The sequence below is a fragment of the Anser brachyrhynchus genome (assembly GCF_964034855.1).
Source record: "Anser brachyrhynchus genome assembly, chromosome: 6".
Classification (NCBI taxonomy): domain Eukaryota; kingdom Metazoa; phylum Chordata; class Aves; order Anseriformes; family Anatidae; genus Anser; species Anser brachyrhynchus.
Genome location: NC_137700.1, coordinates 20,658,779 through 20,679,648, shown reverse-complemented (window position 1 = coordinate 20,679,648; position 20,870 = coordinate 20,658,779). Strand labels below are relative to the sequence as shown.

At 44.0% G+C, this 20,870-nt stretch overlaps 1 protein-coding gene across 4 annotated transcripts in view; it reads left to right on the top strand.

Moving 5' to 3' along the window:
* MICU1 (mitochondrial calcium uptake 1) overlaps positions 1-20,870 on the top strand; it is a 97,026-nt gene that overhangs the window by 48,364 nt on the left and 27,792 nt on the right. For 2 of the 4 annotated variants that reach the window (XM_080598372.1, XM_080598374.1), the window contains 3 exons: positions 8,241-8,306; positions 9,514-9,628; positions 20,185-20,267. In XM_080598372.1, the coding sequence (XP_080454498.1) occupies positions 8,241-8,306; positions 9,514-9,628; positions 20,185-20,267 (264 nt within the window). Of the gene's footprint in view, positions 1-8,240; positions 8,307-8,595; positions 9,400-9,513; positions 9,629-20,184; positions 20,268-20,870 lie in introns of those variants that run through there. The other 2 variants (XM_080598375.1, XM_080598373.1) reach the window with 2 other exon arrangements.

The window sequence follows — 20,870 nt, the reverse complement described above, 5'->3', positions numbered from 1 at the left end:
GTTTGTGTTCTGTTTTTTTTGGCTATTTGTTCCAAGTACACCTGTTTCCATGTTGATTATCCTTGATGTTCTCGTTGAGCTTGAAGTGTAAGGAGAGGAGAATCAGGTAAGGACCACTGAAACATCTGAAACTCACTTCCACCATGAAGAGCCTCTCTGATCATAGCTCAGTCCATTACGCAGGTGGGCAGGCTTGTGTAAGAGGCTAGTATGAGGTTTAGCTTAAACAAGGCCCTGTAACTGCAGGTGTGGGTCCAGGAAGGAGTTGCCCTGAAAGTGAGCCTTGTAGGGCTGCTGGGAATTAATACAAGAGGAAGATTTCATGCCAGGTGATTTAAAGAGCATCTCAGGTGCCAGGAAGAATCCCCCCAGAAAGGACTGGAGGAAGATGGATCGTCCTTAGTACAGGTTTTTCTGGTGGATTAAAGGATCTTGCTGCTAATTTTGAAAACATAGAATAAAAAAGGGCCTTTATTCATTAGCTAGAATTTCTGGGGCCCCTTGCTTTGTGTATGATCTCAGGCTGGGGCATGGGACCCGGCAGAGTGACGTAAGCTGCTGTAGACCCAGGCTTGCCATGAGACAAGCTCCAAGTCCTGCTTTCATTCAGGAGCCTGACGCTGGATGAGAGCTCTGAGTTACTGTGATGTTTAAGTGCCTCTGAAACCTGCCTTCAGAAGGATGCAGTGTAATGTGCATGTACAGTTGACTTACTGAGCTCATTAGCTGAGCGAGATCCTCAGTACTTTTCCTTAGATGCAGTGAAACAGTTGAGGAGTTGTGTAAGCTCAACTGTTCGAGCTCCTGCCATAGTCATTTATAAGAGTGATTGCAATAAGCGTCCCTGGTGTGACCAGTTTCAGCTGCTGTCTGGTTTATGCCTTGGAGATACCTCAAGGTGTTCACCTGTCCAGCTCTGTTGTCCATGCAAAACATCAATGTCTAATTTCAGATTTCCTGCTTTTAAATTTCTTTACCTTTTGATCTTACATAGTGCCAGTCATGTTTACGTAACAAGCAGGGACATGTTATGTAGGTAATAACCTCACTCTTCTGAACCTAAGTTCTCTGCCATCCCCCACAGCGTTGTGACTAGCTGGTGGAAGATCACTCCTTTCCATCACTTAGCAAAAGCAAGCAGAGATGCTGATCTTGTGAAATAGCAGCAAACCTGAGATTTGAACTGACGTGCTTCTTCTCCACCTTGCTGACACCACTGCCCATGTTTCTGGGTTTGTTTGCTCATTAGCTTTCTTCTCCCAGCCAAATGTGGTCCTCGACTGCTTTGCTTGGCAGCTTTGAGTTTACTTTTCTGATCCTCATTGCCACTTACTGCGTGTGGTTCACCAGGACCTGTGTGGACGCTAACCTGCAGGTTCTTCTCTTGTTTTTTGAAGAATATATATATTTATTAAAGAGAACACTTAGTTACATTTAACATAGGTAAATGCATGGCACACAAACATCCCTGTAGACACGTGTGTTGCTTTACCTCCACATACAGAACACTTTATCCTTTCCCACCTCCTCTACCAAACAGTTGTGGCCTGTTTGTATGGATGGAGCTCTACTTGCTGTTGTCTTGTACCACTAATTCTCTTGCTCATTTTCACAGGGTTCGTTGAGCAGATCCTGCTAAAATGCTCTGGTTGCCATCTGTGCTCTTTTATTCTGGTTTCTAGGTATCCAGCGGGGTTTCTTCCAGATACTAATCCGTAATACTTGTTTCTTATTTCTAATGATGCGTTGGTTTTGGTGTAACCAAGCATTCCCTCGTTTTCTTCCCTTCTCTAACCCTCTCCCCTTCCACCAGGATTTCTGGCAGGTACAAAGCAGACAGCATGTGCTTTAATTACTTTGTGCTTCAGACCTCATGATACGCACTTTTCATGTAAAAGGGACAGTGTATGCTGACCCCTTTTCCCTGCTCCTTTAAGAAATAATCCTGAAGGCATTCTCAATATGTGGCCTAAAGGATTTATGGCCAATACTCCAGCCTGGGTTGCTCAGAACACAGTCCTCAGGGTAACTTAGTACTAATGGAAGCATCTTCGAGCAATGCTCCAAGGTGTATCTTCCTGTCCTCCTGTTTTCTTCCTGCCTTTTGAGGCCTCTGACTTGTTTCCATTTTTATTAGGCAGCAGAGGGCTGTCTGTGTTGGAAAATGACATTTTTTGCTTGAAGCCGTGGAATTATTTTTATTTTGTGAGAAAGGACAGGCATTGCCCTGGCCAAAGCTTGTAAAAAGCTTGAGGGAAATGTCAGGTACTTGAATATGTGTGAATTTGGGGAAGGTGATTTTTGCAAACTTGCCTGAGGTTTTCAAAGGTACAGAACCTATATAGGGTGAACTGCATTCAGAAATACTTTATCAGGAAGATATTTAGATGCTAGAGTTCATAAAAGGGTTTCTGGGAAGAGGAACTAGGAAGCAGAGAGAAGATCTTTTAGTGTTAGTGAGTAAAGAGGGAAATGTACCCTAAATATGTAGTTTTTACTAACTTTCCTTCTGGCTTTCATTGATTTCACAACATTAGAGGGCAAACTAAAAGCATTCTATGCGGAATTGTTTCCCCACGTGCTTTCACACTGGATTTGTTCGTGGCGAAGGACATTTCTAAGCGTACCGCAGCCTAAGATGCGGTAAGGCAGCATCCTGATATTCCATCTGGGGACCTGAACAGCCATTTAAATTCAAGGGTGTCAGAGGTCAGCTCATTTTAGAAGCATCGTTTGGGACACCGGGGACCTCATTTTAATCCTCCCCCACCAAATTTCCATGGCAAATGCTGCTGTGGTCCTACAGGCACTTTGTGTCTGGGCTGGAGCACGGCTTCATTTCCCGAGCATTGCCTGCCCTTTGTACTTAACGGGGGAAAAAAGCGTGTGATGGTGTAATAAAAATAGTCCTGGGCTGCAGCAGCGTGGGGAAACTGCTATTGTGTAAGCAACCCGAGCGCTGCACCTCCTCGGCTTGGATTATTTGACTTAGAGAGAGGAACTTTGAAAATACAGCTCCATTTTGGGCAGAATTGAAGTGAGGGCTGAGCCAGGAAAGCAGCAAAGCCTGTCATTCCTGGAGAGATCTTCTCATTTGTAATTAGGGCAGCGAGGAGGCCAGGAGGGCTGGGTAAGCCGTGCCGCCAACGTGCGAGCGGCAAGAGTAGAAGAGCTTCATCTCCTGTGGTTTTTGGTAGAAAATCTATGGGCTGCAGAAGTTCGTCTTCAGCACTGAGGGTTTTTTTCTTTTGCCCTGTGTGAAAAACAATCCACGCTTGCAGATGAGACCTCCTTTAAGTTCCTATTTATGAGAGATTTTGGGCAACTTGAATAAATCACAATGTGTGGTCAATAAAGATCAAATATTACTCTGAAGGAGCTATTCCTAAGCAGCCATTATGGCAAAAAGTGACCTTAAGTAAGACTCCAGTGGTTTGTTTGAAGCAGCAGAAAGTGAGTACTGGATGCACAACCCTAATTCCTGAGGGAGCCCACCTTGTTACCCTGCCGAGGACTGCGGCACCGCAGCGGAGGGGAGCAGCAGTGTAGACTGTCCCTTTTCAGAGGCATTCCCTTCTGCTTTCCCAGCAGGGGTTCCTCCTGTGCATGACTGGTTTTGCTGCCTGTGAAGGGTCTGGGAAGTCTGTGTCTCTTTCCTTGGTTGTTCAGAATGCTGGCCTTGCATTTCAGGTGCCATTTGTTTTGAAGGTGGTGAATATTCACAGCCTTGCTGGAAGGAGCGAATGCAAATGTCTCTTTCCAGTCCCAGGAGACCACCCGTAGTAATCATTGCTGCCTAATTTTTGATTCTATATGTGTCCAAATTCAAATTTGGAGGGAAAGATATATGCAGAACAACTTCATCTATGTCCAGCTGTGAATTTGGGCCCCGCTGTGTATACAGATAAGCAAATAACCCCAGAAGGAGATGGTTTTTAAAAGCTCTTTATTAAAATGCACTCGTGAGAGGTCGTGAGCTGCAGTATTTATCAGCTGAGGGCAAGTTATAAGCATCTTCCTGTGCTCTAACACCCACCTCCATTTGCCATGCAGACTCTGTTTGCATTTGCCTGTGTTAATATGTAGACTTCATAATAAATTACCTAGAGCTGCTACTAATGCAAACTTCTCCACTGCCAAAAGAGGTTTGGGTTGGTTTCCTGGGCTGTAATGACTTCCATCACAACCCTCAATTCGAAAATGTTTATTTCTTCAGCAATGCAAAAGTGATATAAAATCCCAGGAGGAGTGTAAAATGACATTTCACATCCACATTATAAAGTTAGCTTTAAAGAAAGGAAATCAAACCCAACGCTAAACCCCCTTATTCTCTCCCAAATCCCTTTTTGTCCCTGTTTCATAGCACAGAGGGACCTGCCCTGCCTGTTTCTCCCCATAGGGCTTTTGAATATTTGGGCTGAAAGGCTCCATATTTTAATCTGCTTCTGAAGGCCTTTTTATGGTTATTTATTCATAGGGGAGCTGTCTGCTGTGCTAAGCACCGAGTATCAAGCTATATACCAGCATCATGCACTAATAGTGCATAATCACCACGTGTACTGCTTCGTGTTCTGTGCACAAGCAATAATGGGTGTTACCCCCCCAAAAGTATTGGTTCAATAAAAGTATTGTTCCCCCCTCATCAGTATTGGCTGTATTAAGCTTGAGTATTTAAGCAGTGAGTTTGAAACGCAGCCTGTGTTTATAGGGTAAATAAAAGTAGGCAGGAGATTTGCGAGATCTCAGGGGGTTGCTCTCTATAAAATACATCTCAGACAAACACTCCTTTAGATTACCATCTCCCCTTGCTTCGTAGAGGTACGTCATTTTTAGAGATGCATATCCCCAAACTGCAGTAATAGGGAAGGTCATGTTCACCTTATAAAGCCAGCAAACTCAGAACAAGCGAAGAAATTTTGAGCAAACATACAATACAGATTTTGTACAACCCCTACTGTGGGGTGACAAAAAAAGACCATTTCTTTTCACACTGAGCACTGCATTTTTACTTTTCCTCCGTCTATTGCTACCCATAAAAGAAATGTACGAGGAGATGTCTTTAAAGAGTTTGTATAATTGAAGGTGGTCAGTTGGGACTGAAAGAGAACTGCTTTGCAGCAAGCTGACTTCACCATTCAAAATATTCCTGGTTTTATATTAGGCAGTACTGGTAACCTTCAGATTTATTTTTAAAAAAGGGAACAAATGCGGTATGATGATACTTGTGAATAGGAGATTGTTATGGCTCACCCCAAATTCCTCACTTATTTACAAAATCTTGCATGCACTTAGATTTTTTTCCTGTTGTTTGGGAAGGCATCAGTCCCTGGTAAGTGTTCACACAAGGGCGAGAAATTCCTGAAGCTCTGGTGCGCATGAGTACAAAGGTGATAGCGAAACACAACCACGTTATGTGAATAAATGTGCCACGTGCATGTTTTTTTCCTCCAGATTGAAATACAAACTGTCAACGTTAAGTGACTCACCAAGAATATGTTCTTCCCAAAGAGGCCAATCAAGTGCTGCTCGTTAAGGAGCTTTCGAAATGGATCTGCGAGGGTTTTGCTGATGGGGCTTTTCTAGCTGCACGTTAGGAGTGCAGAGCAAGCACTGACGCTGAGCTCGGTGACCATCTCTGCCTTTGCAGAGAAGGCAACCGTTAATTTGAAAAACTATGTCTTTTTCTGGATTTGCTTAATTAAGCATTAAACAGATTGGGCATGTGCTTTGATGCTTTAACCACAGGTTATCCCAAGTGATGGCACGTCTGCAGTGCTCGCCCTGTGCAGCAGTATTGGCGCAGGGCTCCATCCCTACCCAACATGTTTCACTCTTCATTCAGCCCTAGAAAAGCCATTTTTTAACCCAAAGTAGAGGTCATGTTTAGCAAGCAAAGGAATGAACAAATGTTTGTGTTTTTTTCCCCAAAAAACTGTTTGTACCTGGAAGCTTCGGTTCAGCTCGTGTATGTTTGCCCGTGCCTGGGAGCTGTATCATGTCTTTGGCTTGAGGGATGCTCCAGTAACTCATTGGTTTTGGGGCAGAATATGTGAAGTTTGTGTTATATCTTTGGGTGCTTTGCTTGCTTGTGATCTCCGTTCATAAACACAAGTCTGGGGGATTGTCTGCGTATGGCTTGCAACTTCATTTTCTGCAGCACAGGGATCTGGGGGAGGCTGTTGGCTGTTACTGGGTGCCACTGAAATGTATGTTTAACCCACGTGGCTTAAAATACTGGGGGAAAAATATCAGTTATTTCATTAGAGGCACTTGTCTTTGAGCTGCTGATTGCTGGGCTTGGGTCTGGATTGGGAAGGGCAAAACCAAGCTTTGTATTTCAAAAACCAGCTACGTTTTTTTTACCTGTTGTTGGTGTTTGGTGATATTGTAAGATAATTGGCCTGAGTGTAATGAGTTGTTCCACCAAGACTGGCAGCTTCTCACTGAACTTAGAGCCGTGCTTGTGCTGAAATCAATGGTATATTTGCTTTTCTTTTCCTTCTTTTGTACGTGTTAATCTGGATGCTTGCTGGTGTGCTCGTTTGATACAAATTTACTGCCTGGTTAAAGAAGACATCATAACTGTCGACCTTTCCTGGGCCTCGCTCACCTGCAAATGCTGAGTTGTGGATGTGTTTTGGGCAGCGCTGAATGATTTTAAGCAATATGCTGGTTCTGGGAATGGGTTTAACAGAAAAAAAAAAAACTTAAATTGAAGATGTTTGACTTGTCACTGAGCGCTTTGAAGATTAGATACAGATCAGATACAAAAGGGCAAAAAATGTGAAAGCTGAAATGGATAACTGAACGCGTAATTTATGAAGGTAACTCGTCTCCAGAAGAGGATGGAAAGCTTTTTTTCCAGTTTCCTGCTGCCACTCATGACCCTTTTGGTGGAGGGTTGGCGTTCAGCGCTGCGGTGGCAGCAGGGATATGGCCTGATAGCAGCCTGGCTGTGTGTACTGCTGTGTATCTTCCTTACAAATCTCCCAAAATGCCCGTCACAGATCCTCTTCTATTCCCAGCTAGCGTTAAACTGTGAGCCGGGCTGGGGCATCCAAACCCTCTTTGTAATTCTGTGCTGGACTTCTGCTTAGAGGAGTGGCTGGGCTGTGTTAGCTGATGACAGGGGATAGCAGCTTATCCCAAATCCACCTGTCAGTGAGTGAAGGATTTTTTAAAATTATTCTTCTGTAGGGATTTTAAGAGAATTCAGGAGAATATGGTCTAAAATGTAGGGAGGAAAAAGGATGGTGCCAGCCTTTGCTGTAGTGGGGAGAGCTTCCCTCCACTCCAAGCAGTAAAACACAGCGTCCCAGTGGGCCAGGAGGAAATAAATGGGGGAGCTGTACGTTTTTTAAAACTTTTGTCCTCCCAGCACTGGGAGCCTGAAAAACCTTATTGATTGGGTCAGTTGTTTTGCAGCAGCTCGGGTACGCTTTATTTTACCCCGTTAAGTTCAGGGGGAGAAATTCTTGCTAGCTGCAGGCAGGCTGAGCACCGCGGTGGCACCGCGCCTTCCCCAGGTTCCTGGCAAGTAAGGGCTTGAAATTTGTTTTACTTTGCCCAAAGTAAAATGCAAACGAAGAAATGCTTCTCTCTCCCATCTGTCTAAACTTTTGTATTTCAGAGACCAGCTAATTTAATATCCGTTTTATTGTTAGTCTCTGGATGTGGGTTTTAAGCTTATGGAGGCTGTTTGGAGCTGCTTGCTGGATGTGAATTTTAAGTGCAGAAACAAGATCTGTGAAAATTAATAAACCGACCTCTGCAGTGTCTTCACAGGCTCCTAGAGCGGATGAAGCAGGTGGATGCCACCAGCTAGTTGATGGTAAATGCTGCTGAAGGTGATCAGAGGCAGTAAATCACGCTTGCAGAAAGCTGCTTTCTCCACAGATCCTTCCCTTAGCTGTAAGGAAAGCCAGCTGGTGTTGCCTTGTCCTTAGCTATGTGCCAGCGTGAAGCCAGTTTTGCCTAGGATCAGCCTTGATGGGAAGGGGAGGCAAAAGCCTTTTAGTAAATGATACTTCAGCCTGGTATCCCGCAAGCGTAAATCAGTTGTTTTGCATGAAATGAGTGCCATTAATGTCTGCTGTTAGTGATCCGCCTCTTACTCAATTCCTGATGCTGGCCTGAGAGTAAAGGACGAGCTGCAGTGAAGAGTTGTATAGGATCTATAGAGCTGAAAATTTTTCCTGAAAACTGTATTTTTGTCTCTTTTCTTGTGGTTTCCAAGCCAGATACGGGTTAAGTTTTCATCTAAATTATTAGCTGAGCTCCTCCCCAGTCTGCAGCCCCACGAAATGGTGAGTTCTCTCCCAAACTAAGCCAGATGAGAGACGTCAGCTGCAGGCAGGGGGCCTCACCCTGAGGGGCTCAGTGCTAACTCTTGCTGGGACGTGGCCCTAGGCTTCTTAGCAGCCTCTGGTCAAAGCAACCACCTGGTTGCTTCAGAACCTTCCTGCTCTTGGCAAGTCTAACTGTTCGACTTGATGTTGTGTTTTGCCTGCCTGTTTTACTGTTGGTTAACCAGTTTTCTTTCCTTTGTCTTGTATATGATGGGATCTCCGCTAGACAGAGGTAATGGTGGGGGACAGTTGTGTAGCTGGACCCTCGTGTGGTGCTGTTTGTTGGTGGTTTTTCCTAAAACCGTTCCTAAATTCAGCCTGCTTTGACCGTGCTTCTATGCCTGCATGATCTGGTTTCTATGAAATAACCTCATCCACGCTTGTTCTTTATATTTATTTTGTTTTCCTGTGTGCGTGTGCGCCTCCTCCTGCCTTGTTCTTAAAATGGGTCACCAGTGTGGAATTCAGCTCCTAACAGTTTCACGGATCCTTTTCAGTCTTTGAAGCTTCAGCGGATCAAAGAGACTTGGACTTTTAGCTTAGTAAGGGAGGTGAGGTGATCAAACACACGATATTTTCTATTAAACTTCAAGGTGTTGGAAGTAAAGTGGGAGCAAGAGAGGAAGTTTAGGTATGGTTTTGGTCCTGGTCCTCCTTAGTGAGCTTGCTAAACACACTCCTGAGTTGGATCCTTCTGATCACTACATATTTCCAGTAACTTTAATCATACTTTATACTCCTGTGAAATAATTCCTTCTTGGCTACTCCTAAAAAGTACAACTAAAACTAAAATGCTATTAGTGAAATCTAATAGTTTCCTTTTTGGATCCTATATTATAAAAACGTGACTTTTGTAGCTCTATATTCTCTCAGATCCAGACAACATTAAGCCAGATTGACTTAGTTTATCTGTATTTCAGCTAAATTTAGCCAATTGTTGTGCAATTCCTCATCCCTGATTTGAGATAGGGAAGCACTGACCTTTGCAGGCTGTTTCTGACAGATTTGAAGGCTGGAAAAGGTCCACTGAATATCAATGGTGACAGTAGGGGTGTGTGTATGTGGAATGGCTTGGTGGTAAGGATACAAAGAAAGCCTTCAGATTCTGTGTTTAATTGATTGCTTTATTTTCTCCCTTTGGGGTTCGGGTTGGACGAATAAACAGAAGTTGTCCCAGGAGCGAGAGAAGTTTGCTGATGAAGACAGCATCTTTTATGCACTTGGAGAATGCGGACTCATTTCTTTTTCTGACTACATTTTCCTCACGACAGTCCTATCCAGTAAGTAGCTTTTTTCTCTGCAATCACTGCTTTTCAGTTTTGAAGGTTTACCAGCAGTGAGCTTTCTGATGTATTCTGTGTGCCTTTCCCTAGAAGGGATTGTTGATTGCTTGAAACTTGAGCTGAGTAAACAATTGCTGTTGCTACTTCATCTATTTTAGAGTTAGCTTCAAGTAGTTTGGAAAGATAAGCTTATCTGTGATTTCCAAAGAAGTATTTCTTTTTAAAAAATGTGGCTTTTTTGAATGAGTCATTGAACCTGCTGTTCAAAACTGTAAACGGAGAGATATTCTTTGGTTAACTATGTGATATTCTCATGTTTGAGTGAATATTGCCTTCCAGCTCTTCACTGCTTATTACAAAACTGTACAAACTCTTCCCCATCTGTATTTGGTAAGCTCACACTCATGCTTGATGTAATCCAATGAGGAGAGAAGTTAAGCAGTTTACATTTCAACAAGGCTCATCAGATGCCTTCTGTATTCACACTGCTGTGCTTGACTTGCGTTTGTGATATTTCGGTGATCTGCTAATCTGTCCCAGCAAAGTCTCTTCTCTGGAAGTGCTGGGACTTAACGTTTGTTTTGTTGGCAAGAAAGAGTGAAACCGAAGCCCTCGGTAACATGGAATGGCATTTCTGGCCTTCCTTCAGGGGGAAGGCAAACAGCCATCCTGGTAGATTGCCTCAGACGATGCTGTATCATCAATAGGAAAGTCTACAAATCTGTACTTTTCCAGTCCTGTTAGAAGGAAATGTGCCGCTTTTCAAATGAACCAAGACAATTTATTTTCAGACTTTCAAAAAAAAATAGTAAAAAAAGCATAAATTCTATACAAGAAAAGTTTGGCCCTCTAATTGTGTGTAATGGCCTGATTAAAAACCAAATCCAGGCTCTTGACGTTTTACTCTAAGTCCCCACTACTGCCTGCTTTGTTCAGGGGGGTCAGGCGGATAGTTCACTGTGTTTTGTAGAAACAGCGAGTGTTTTATGGTGTTTTGTGGTTTTTTTTCTTCCCTGTGTTCCTGCCTGCTGTAACATGGACACATGAAAGAAGCAGCTCTTTACTGAACACGTTGCTCTGGAGGCTCTGTGGCAGGGGAGAAGCCAGCTTCAAGGTCTTGTTTGTTGTCAAACTGACCTGGCAAGGGAAGGCTTGTATGTGACCTTCATGTCGCAAAAACAAACACGGATTGATAACACTTGTTTGAGCCAAGGATTTTTTTGTTTGTTTGTTTTCTGTCTTCTGAGTCTCAGAACTGGCTCAAGAATTTTGCCATTCTGTTCTTCTCTTAGTCTAGACTGTGCCAGAATTATCTAAGGTATCTTCACGTTTATAGCAAGGGCTTTTAATCTGAGTCTCTGCAGATAGCCTCAAATCTTTCATATCACATTACCAAATGTGGCTTAGAAAACATCGATGCCCTTGGCTTTTTATGGCTGTACCAGTTGTTGTGAACAAGCTGCTAATCAAGTATGCACGATGCAAAATGAACTGCATGTGCTTCCACAGACAATAAAAATAGATAACTCCTTCTTGCTTTGGTTTAATGTCTCTGTAAGAATAAAACAAACTACCACCCTGCATTAGAGTAGCAGCCAACCTTATACTGGAGTGTTTTGCAGGCAGGATGTATTTTCATTTATTCTTAGGTTTTTAAGCATGGCCACAATTACTGGGGAGTCAGACTAACGAGAAGAGACAGAATTGGTTAGTTTGTGCTTTGAAGAGTTATGTGTAGGGTGGGCAAGGTAGGAGATTTCAAAACTGGGGAAAATAAGAATGTTCCAGGGCTGCATTTTAGGTATGTGGGGTGGTTTGTCCTTTGAGAGCCATGCTGGATTATGCTGGATGTCTCTAGAGCTACCGTTAACACTCAGTTCCCCCAAGTAAGACTCTCACTTTCATTTTTAAAGCATTTGCTTTTTTAAAATAAACTAAACCTGGCCCTGTTGTAAAGGTGGGAAGCTCACTGTTATGCCACCCTGCCTGTTTCACTTGCCTGGAGTAACCATTGCCTTGCAGGAATCCAGTAGGTCTTGGTTTTTCTTCCAGGAAATAGAATGAAGAAGAGTGTATCTTAAACCTGACAGGTCAAGATCATTTTTCTTAATGTTTGAGTTACCTAAACAGCACTGAGAATGTGTCTGGACAAGAGAGGGCTGTAGATTACATGAAACACTTAAAAGTCTCAAAATATTGAAAAAGGAAGAGGGCTTATTGAGCAGTAAGGTCATCAGAAAGGGAGTATGAGCTTGGGTCTGTGCGGTGGGAGGAAGAGGTGCTCTTCTGCAGTGCTCAGAAGCGATGGGGTGACATCAGTCGTGGTCTGGCCTGGCTTATTGAGCTCAGAACTGATCAGTGATGATACCCTTTGAAAACACAACACCCAAGGAAGGGAAAGGGCTGCATCTTGTTATGCTCCTTGGGGAGGTGATACCCAGTGAGCGCCGAGATGGCTTGTGTCCATCCTGAGCTCCCTGTCCCCATCTCCTTGCAAAAGTACTGCTGGGCTTTGATAGAGCTTTCCCAGAGTGTTTAATTTTATTTCCTTTATCTTTGTAGCTGCAGTTGAAGCTCATTTGGGTTATTTTCCGTGAAATGTAGGCTTGAGTGCCAACTATCAGGGAAGGAAAGCAGGTGAAGGCTGAAGACTTCTGCACCTTGCTTGCCAAGGTCTGTTTGCATGTTGCACAGAAGATTAAGTCTGTCACCACGTCCTATTTAGAAGTCATTTCTCACTCCAGCACTGTCTGTTCTCATCAGTTGCTGTGTTTCTGTGACAATGTATTTTAAAAAAGCTAATAAAATACCGTTCAGAAAGACAGCCTTCCATTAAAGGCAATTAGAGCTTGAATGGCCTCGAGACCACAGGGCTTCTGTTGCTTCCGCTGCTCCCCATGATTTGGGGCAGAAGTAGGCAGATGAGCAAAATGTGGATGGGTTTCACCTCATTCCTTCAAGTGCTAGAGGAAAGCAAGGGAAACCAAAGGAAAACCAAAGAGCTTTTTGCTTTAGGGCTTGAAGGACAGCTGGAGGAAGAGGGGAGGGAGCTCTTCCATCACCAGCAACCGCAGTTTCAGAGCGAATGCGGTCTGTTGTGCAGGCGTGCTAATGCCTGCTTGATTAAGGGGCACTGAAAGGAGCTGGGCATTAGAAGAATAGGTTGGTCTTGTTTCTGTAATTGGACTGTCACTGTGTCTGGATTTACTCCGCACGGAAGGAGGTTTAAATAACGTGGGCTCACGCCAGAGGAATTACTCTTTTGCCAACGCTCTTGGAGCTGCCCTGCAGCTCCTTCCCTGTGCCCTGCAGTCTCTCTCTGGAGCACGGTGTGCTAGCCAGTGGCATTTCTGATTTCCCTGCTCCGTGTCCCTGGCTGTGACCCAAATTCCCAGCACCACTGCAGGTAATGGCCTGTGAGAAGCCTCTCGCGTGGGACAGATTGACTTCCCTTGGTTTTTTCCCATTTAGAAGATAAATTGCAAGCCATTTTGCTCTGGAAGTGATTTTCTGACTGCATCGTGAGCATTCTGTGGGTCTCTGATCAAAAGTGAGACCTGTGGTCTTACTGATGGTGTTTTAATCCTGCACAGCAGCACCAAGTGCCATACAGCTTGCTCCTGTAAGAGAAGGAGATGCATTTGCTCTGAGTTACTAAGAATACTTGTCTGTGGTTAATTGTATCAATACTCCAACTTTCAAGCCCTTCAATCTCCTTATACACATATTTGCAGGTGTGTCTCATCCACAGTGCGTGGTGCAGGGATGGCTTCGATACCGTAGCCTCAGGCTGTGCTGGTTTTATAGCAGAATAACGATTGACATGCCCGAGGGTCTGTCCAGGCTGATCTGGACATCTCACTGAGACAGCACGCAGGTTTGCAGCACAAGGGGTCACTGCAGTGCACCACCGTCTCAAACACAGGTAGTGCTGTTATTTGAAGTTCAGGCATGGTGCAGGGAGCATCCCGCCTTCCCTGGGAGAGCTGCTGTGGAGGAGGACACTCCTGCCAGCCTAGTCGCTGCTGTGCAGGGTCGGTAAGTCATATCTGAGCAGCACAGAGACCCTCTCCCAAGGGAAGGCCTGAGTTACGAACACAAATCTGGCTGCTCCGTGTGAGACCAAGGGCTCTCTGGTGCAGCATCCCAGTTCTGGCAGGGGCTGGTAGCTGTGCTGAAGGACAGCAGTGCAGAACCAGGGCAGATTTCTCCCAGCTGGCAGCCCAGGATCTTCCCAAGCAGAGCTTGATCTCTCTGGTTTGAAAAACTTTTCTTAAAACTGGACAGCAAAGCAATGTGATTGTAACACCTGTTAATGGTTTACCGTGTGACTTAGTCCTTAGTGAGGTCTCAGCTGGCATTTTGGGAGGTAATTAACGCAGGAGAAGGAACTGGGATGGTCTTGGACAAGATTGAACAGAAGATCTCCTGATTGAGAAACTCCAATGATTTCCTCCTGATTATTTCTATAGATCAGGAAATAAAACAATTTGCTGTTGCCTGTGGCAATATCTCAGAACCCGCAGAGGTTTGGGATGTCCTCTTCCCCCGGGGGTTCCCTGGAGAGCATGGCTTCGAACAGTCTTTGTTTGGGGCTGTGATTTCCACAGCTGGTTTCCAGATTCATATTACAGAGGAGCATTTAAAGAGAATCTTGATTTCCAGCCATGTTCTGTCAGCCCTGTGGTAAGTGATGAAAAGCTCTTGAAAGGTAAGCCCTGTACTCTAGCCTAGGTGCTGTCGGATTCTCTTAAATCTCAGACTGAGGTGCAAGTCTGTCGTTGACGTTAGAGCTGAAATACAAAATTTTGTGTTGCAGTAGTCTCCTTGGTTCATAAGCTAACAAGTAAAAAAGTGAAGTGGCAATATATTTATTTTCCTTTAATGGAATATTAAAAATGGCTAAAAATGGGGTCAGCTGGGACATGGCTCCGAGGAAGAGCATGCTGCATGCCTGGAGTCAGTTTCTGTATCTGGAGGCAGCACGTGCTTAAGTTACTTTCCAAAAGGATGGATCATAGCTCATGCTTCTGGTGGGTCTCTTGGCTGTTTCTTTTGGCTGATCCATGCATTTCACTACAAAACTACAGTTTAGTATATCTGAGAGGCACGCTCCTAAATACCTAACCCCTTCGTCTTGTGGACTCCTCATCCCATGAGCCCTGCACTTAAGGCACTTGGTGTCAGCACAAGGAAGGTGGCAGGGTGGCTGTATGCAGCTGAATGGCTTTGGGGCTCAGTGCTCGAGGAGGGTTGATCCAGCTCAGATTTAGAGCAAGCCAGGCATGGTAATGCAGCCAGACACTCAGCTCTTGTTGGGGTTTCAAGTCCACTTTAAAGCTTAAATCTGTGTTTTAGTCCAGTTAGTGTACTAGGATAAACACTGATGTATTCTTGTTATTTCTGTCAGAGGTAATTCAGATTCTTCCTTGCGGTAAGAAGTAACCCTTCCCTAGTTAGAGTAGCACCAGGTCTAATGGCAGGTTACTGTAGCTGGGTCTCCAGGCTGTGGGATGATTACTTTAGTTCTGTATGACATTTCCACTACTGTATTAACATAACAAATAAATAAAATAAAATAAAATAGTTGGGTTGGTTGGGACTTGAGTTCCTTTTCAGAAGTAGGGGAGTAATTCAAGAGGAAAATATTTGGAATATGAGGATATTCTGTTCTTTCTCCATGTTTATTGCAGCAGGGACTCAAACACCTATATTTTATGGATAGTTGCTTCCCCATAAGGCTGCTACCCCATTCTCAAAAAATATTACACCATTTGGAGATCGTTATGTGAAACTGCATCATCTAGTTTTTCCCTGCTACCAGTGTAATCCTGCGCTATGAACTAGCTGCTGCTGGCTACGGTCTTGTCAGGGTGAGCTTTTCCCTGACCCTGATTCTTTCCTTCAGACAAAAATGTTCCAATTCCAACACCTACAGAAAAGTTTCTTGGCTAAAAGACTGCTGTGCAGAGTCAGGCAGAATAGTGGCCCTGCTGATTCATGTAACTTAAGGGAAAGAAATTTTGATTAATCTTTGGAGGAAAAAGGTAAGAGCTTTTTAATGTGGCCTGAAAAATTATTCTGGCTGCAAGGCTTGAACAGCCACCTCTGCAGATGATTTCCCTCTGCTTTAGGAGGACTGTGTTAATTTTGGATTGATTATAGACTTATATGTACTCTGAAGCTGAAGAAAATCACTTTTTTTTTAACATAGGGATAGAAGGAGAAGAAGAGTATTTAACTTTTAATGACTGATTTTTCCTCAAGAGTTCTCCCGTTGGAATCTTGATCTTTCTTTTCACACTGGACTTGCTGGCGGAGTTGCTGGGCTTCAGGATGCATGCTGATGGATGCTGATGTCCTGAGCTGCTTTGCATTTAAGTTCCCAGCAAAAGGCAAGATATTCCAGAAGAGTACGGGAGTAGCCAGAAGCTTTGCTTCCTCTAAGCAACATCACCAGTAAAACCTCCTGCCTTGACAAATAACTCTTTCAAATGCAGCTGAAGGAAGCAATGCTTGTTCTCCATGGTGGGGAGTGTTGCAGGTGGCTGTTGGGATGAGGATGCTCCAGTCCTTAACGCTACCCATTTTGTACCTGCAGGAAAGCATTCATGCAGAAATCACCATTCCTAAAACTTTAACTGTGGTCCTACTTGTTACTAATTTATGATTGTAATTGCTTATTAATTTATAATTATAATGGATGGATGAAGATCCGCTTTAAAAGCATCTCTCTCTTCTCAGCGCTCTCTGTTCATCAAGCCTTTGTAGGGAGACATCTAAAAGAAAACCACAATGCTGCTGCTTCTAGCAGAGTTTTTCCATTTGTTTCCTCATCAGTGTGCGTGTATTAATTCACATTAATGAGTATAAATGACTACAGTTTGCTAAGGAGTTGTGAGTGCTTCGAGATTGATCTTGCCTGCATCAACTTTCAGCTTGCTGACCTTGTGAGCACAAAAGAGTGCTCAAAATAATTTCCTAATGTTTGGTACCTCCGAGACAGATGCTGTACGATCAGGTGGCTGTAACCGTGTGCTGCCTGAGCTCCTACAGCAGTCAGGAGAAAGGACTTGAGGCATCTCTAAGTGTGGAGCATGGCTCTCTGGTGAAAGAGGAGAAAAAGAAGATCCAACAAGTACAGAAATAGTGCAAGCTGGCATTTCTCATCAGCGAGCATTTAATGCCTTTTAGGCTGTGTTGCTTCTGGTGACAGCAAGTGGCAATAAAGAGCAATTGAGTGCTGCAAATCGGTCCCTTGAATAATTCAAAATAGTCCAAAATGACATAATCAGTTTACAGGTGCTTAATCAACCCATCTAATTGCTCAGAGGTCCCTTGGGGCTTCCTACTGATGGTCTGGGCAGGTGTTGGTCGTCTGGTGAAGGTTGGTTTTCTCCTCAATGCTACTGCGTGTGCCTTCTGGTTTCCATATCACGTTTTTGCTTCAACATGCTTTATTTGAACAAACAATTCAATAAGGTTTTAAATGGTGAGCCAGTTTTAAATTTTAAAATGTTCATGTGAGCAAATAGTACTCTATTGTATCCTACCGAACACGTACAGACTGGAAAGGAAGTTGGAGAAGAAAATGCAGTTGCCCTGCCTAGCTGCCCAAGGGAAATCAGTTGTAATAAAAGCCCTTGATTCTTAATAATGTCAAAAAGGCTCGTGAGGAGATGCTTTGCAAAATCAAGAGCTGGAAATTCAGCGTAGCACCTGGGACAAGCCAGAAATCCTTTTTTTCCCTATAAAGACGGCTATTAGGCTGTATTAAAAGCAAACAGTCCTCTAAATGCTTTCAGTGATTATTCCACAAGGAATGCTGCGTTCATTTTGAGCAATCCTCATTAAGGAGGCATTGGGGAAATTTAGAGATGCTGCAATAGAGAACATTGGGGGACAGAATAAAAGAAGCTGAAGTTAGCCAGGCAAACAGAGAGCAGCTGGTTTTACAGTTTGCAGGCTCCTGCAAGCTCTAAGTGGAAGAGGAAGCCAAGTGCAAGTCGCAGAGGCTGATGTAACCACGAGTGATGGGATGCAGTGTGAAAGGGCTGGGTTGAGCTCCTCTCAGGACAACTCTTCCCCAGTAAATAAATCTTGGTCAGAACCATCATGCCCAAGAGGAGAGGCAGGAAACCGTCTTGCTCGGGACCAATAAATTTCGGCTGCCCGGAGACCAGGGACATGCGACTTGACGGACGCGTCTTCGTGAGCCGGAGCCGGATGAGCTCATGGTCGCCGCTGCCCTCTGCCTTCCCTGATTCACAGCTGTGGGGTGGGAGAGTTGTTACAAATAATTGATGTTAGGTGCACGGATCAGAGGACAAAACAGTCTGTCTCGCTTGTTAAAGGAATGAAGTCATTAGATTTACCAATTCAAAGACTTTCCTGTCCTTAGAAAATAATGACCCTGCAGAATTTTGATGCAAAACTGTCCGTTTTAATTTTGCGAGCGATGTCGTCCTCGGGGGCTTCTGATAAACTGCTCTGAAAATGCCTTTAGAGAAGGGAAAGGAAGGGAACGGCCTTTGTGAGGGGTAAGTGAATAGCACTTTCTCTGCTCACTCCGTGTCTGCATGAATGGGATGTGGCATCGTGTTTTGCAATCTCAGCATACACGTCGTGTGTCCTGGCAGAGGAGATGGGAGGAAGAGAGACCTGCAAAGGAAACTCTTCTCCTAGCATCTTGTAACTGGATTAGTTTTGTGTATTCCCATATTTCCTTACAGAGCAAATGACTTTCAATGCAGCACTAGATTTTGAGGCTAATGAGGAGAAATCGCCCACAGGCTTTCATGCAGTACTTGCAATTAGAGGGAATGAAATTGGATGCATTATTTAAACATTAAGAGGGGCAGTTGGAAGGTGCTTAACGTTGTCGCTCTTCGAGGAAACGGGGAATTTGTGTGAATCCTTTCATTAGATGGCATTTGTGGAGAGAATGTGAAGTTGGCTTGTGTTAGGGGTGAGAGGTCCACGAGGTCTCCCCACCCTGCATGTGGGACAGATCAGGCATCACTTCTGCTCCAGGACAGTGCAGGAAAGGGGAAATAACACGCGACATGCTGCTGGTGATGGCTGTGGATGTAGGAGGCTCATCATGTTTTGATGTTTGGAGTTTGAAGCCCAAGTAATAGCATGTAACATGAGAAAACTGGAGATCCTGAGCTGATTACTGCAGGGCTCTACGTGCTGCATAGATCAAGTGGTGAGTGACGGGTTGTTCATGCAATCGAGTTTAATGGGGTTATGTGTCTTTTTAAGGTTCAAAGTGATTGGAAAGCTAATCTCATTAACGTGTTTGCTGAATCTTCTAGCCATAAAGTGTTCCAGTTTATTATGCCAAGGGGAAAACAACATAAAAATCTTCCGGCCTTAAATTCAAGCTGTAACTTAGGTACGAAATCCAGTTCAGGTAATTCCCTATTAATGTCTTTGAGTGATTCTTCTTTTCTGCCCCGATCCCTGTCTGAGAGAGGTCCTAACACAAAGGTGGCTGCACAAAATCTTCTCACGTCTTAGCATTTCAAGAAATGTTTAAGTTGATGGAAGCCAATGAGGCTAACAGGGGATGAGCCTCTTGGCACCCTGCTGCCAGATTTTTTTGGGGGGAAGAACCACATTGAGAGCAAAGAAGGGCTGAGTTTCAGCTGATCATTTCGTATAACCTGAGCACGCGTTACAGCCCGGAAGATTCTCTGGAAATCCCAGCAAGCACCATAATTCACGTAGGTGGCACGTATTTCAAAGTAGCAGAGCAAAATAAATTCTCTTGTACTAGCTGAATTTGGGGAAAAAAAAAACACTGTGGCACTGTGGTGTGGCTTGAAATGTTGACGAGTTACAGAGCCTGAAATGGAAATGCACTGATGTTCCTTGGGATGCACGGCAAGGAGCGTGGTGTTGCTGCAATGGGTGGCTCTGAAGCAAACTTGTCAGCGTGATGCACCTGCATGGCTCTGGCTAAACAAACCAGAACAGTGTAGACTAAATGTCATGAAAAATAAGGTCCTGTGCTGTCTCATTTGGGTTTCAGCTGGTGATCTCCAGCTCGTGTGTTGTCTTGGTTTTATAACTGGACTGAGACAGTGTTGGCAATGATTTGTTTAAATTTGCGGTGACAAGAGCTGAATCGGAAAGAAGTACCCAAAGTCCAGGCCTGCTCCTCGCCACCAGCTGCTTCACAAAGCACAGAGAGTGCTCTGCAGGCACCAGAGGGACATCAGCTGGCCAAATTTGTATTACACCACATCCAAAAGGCTTCAACTCTTGCTCTGGAATCATTTTCTGTTGATTTCTCATTAGAAATATGAGGTGGTGTCTCGCTTTCTTGCTTTTTCCATCTGTAGATGGAATAAATTTTGTTCAAGAAACATCTCCTTCCCCCTCAACGTCCTTGTCTAGACCTTTGGTAAAAGCAGCACCAGGACATTTGTAGAACTTGTGGAAAATTGCTTTTGGATACAGTTGTTCTGAACTTGTAACCCGTGCCCCTTTTTGTGCTTTTATTTTCTTTAACTGGTCTTTGTTATTGTGTGTTTTCAATGCAGCTCCCCAGAGGAATTTTGAAATCGCCTTCAAGATGTTTGACCTGAATGGTGATGGTGAAGTGGACATGGAAGAGTTCGAGCAGGCGAGTTGAACGGCAGGGTGACTTCTTCGTGCTGCAACACCTTGGTTGTCTCTGCAGCACTTCTCTTACTGTGATGTATATTTCTGGTTACTGCTCGCTTCTGGCTTTTCCTCCTGTGCTCTGCTGCTGTGCCTTGGTTTCTGCTTTTTTTATTGGTCATTTCACAACGTACTTTTTCATTCAACCAGGACAACTTTAAGTACAAATTCTAGTTTCCTGAGATTTTCTCCCAGAGGTATCTTTACAAGATGTCACCTCCGAAGTAGGCAAAGAATTTTTTTGCTCCACTAGTATCAAAGGGCTCTGACCCTAATTTCTTCCATAGCTTTTATTTTACTAATTACTTTTGTGTTCAGAGAATAACCAGGACTGGTCACCTTCAAAGAAGAATTTAGCCATTAATTTTAATGTAATCTAAAAACATATATTTATTGAGAGGATGTCCCCATTAGTTGTTTTCTCCTGCTTCATGCAGTTTGCTTAGCAGAGAGCGTGCAGGCTGACTCTTTAAGGAGCTTAGTCTGGGTGTCTGATGCAAGTGAGCCCTTCACGTAAGATGTGATTTGTGATACTGCTCTGGTGAGAATTTATTAAAGACTTGAG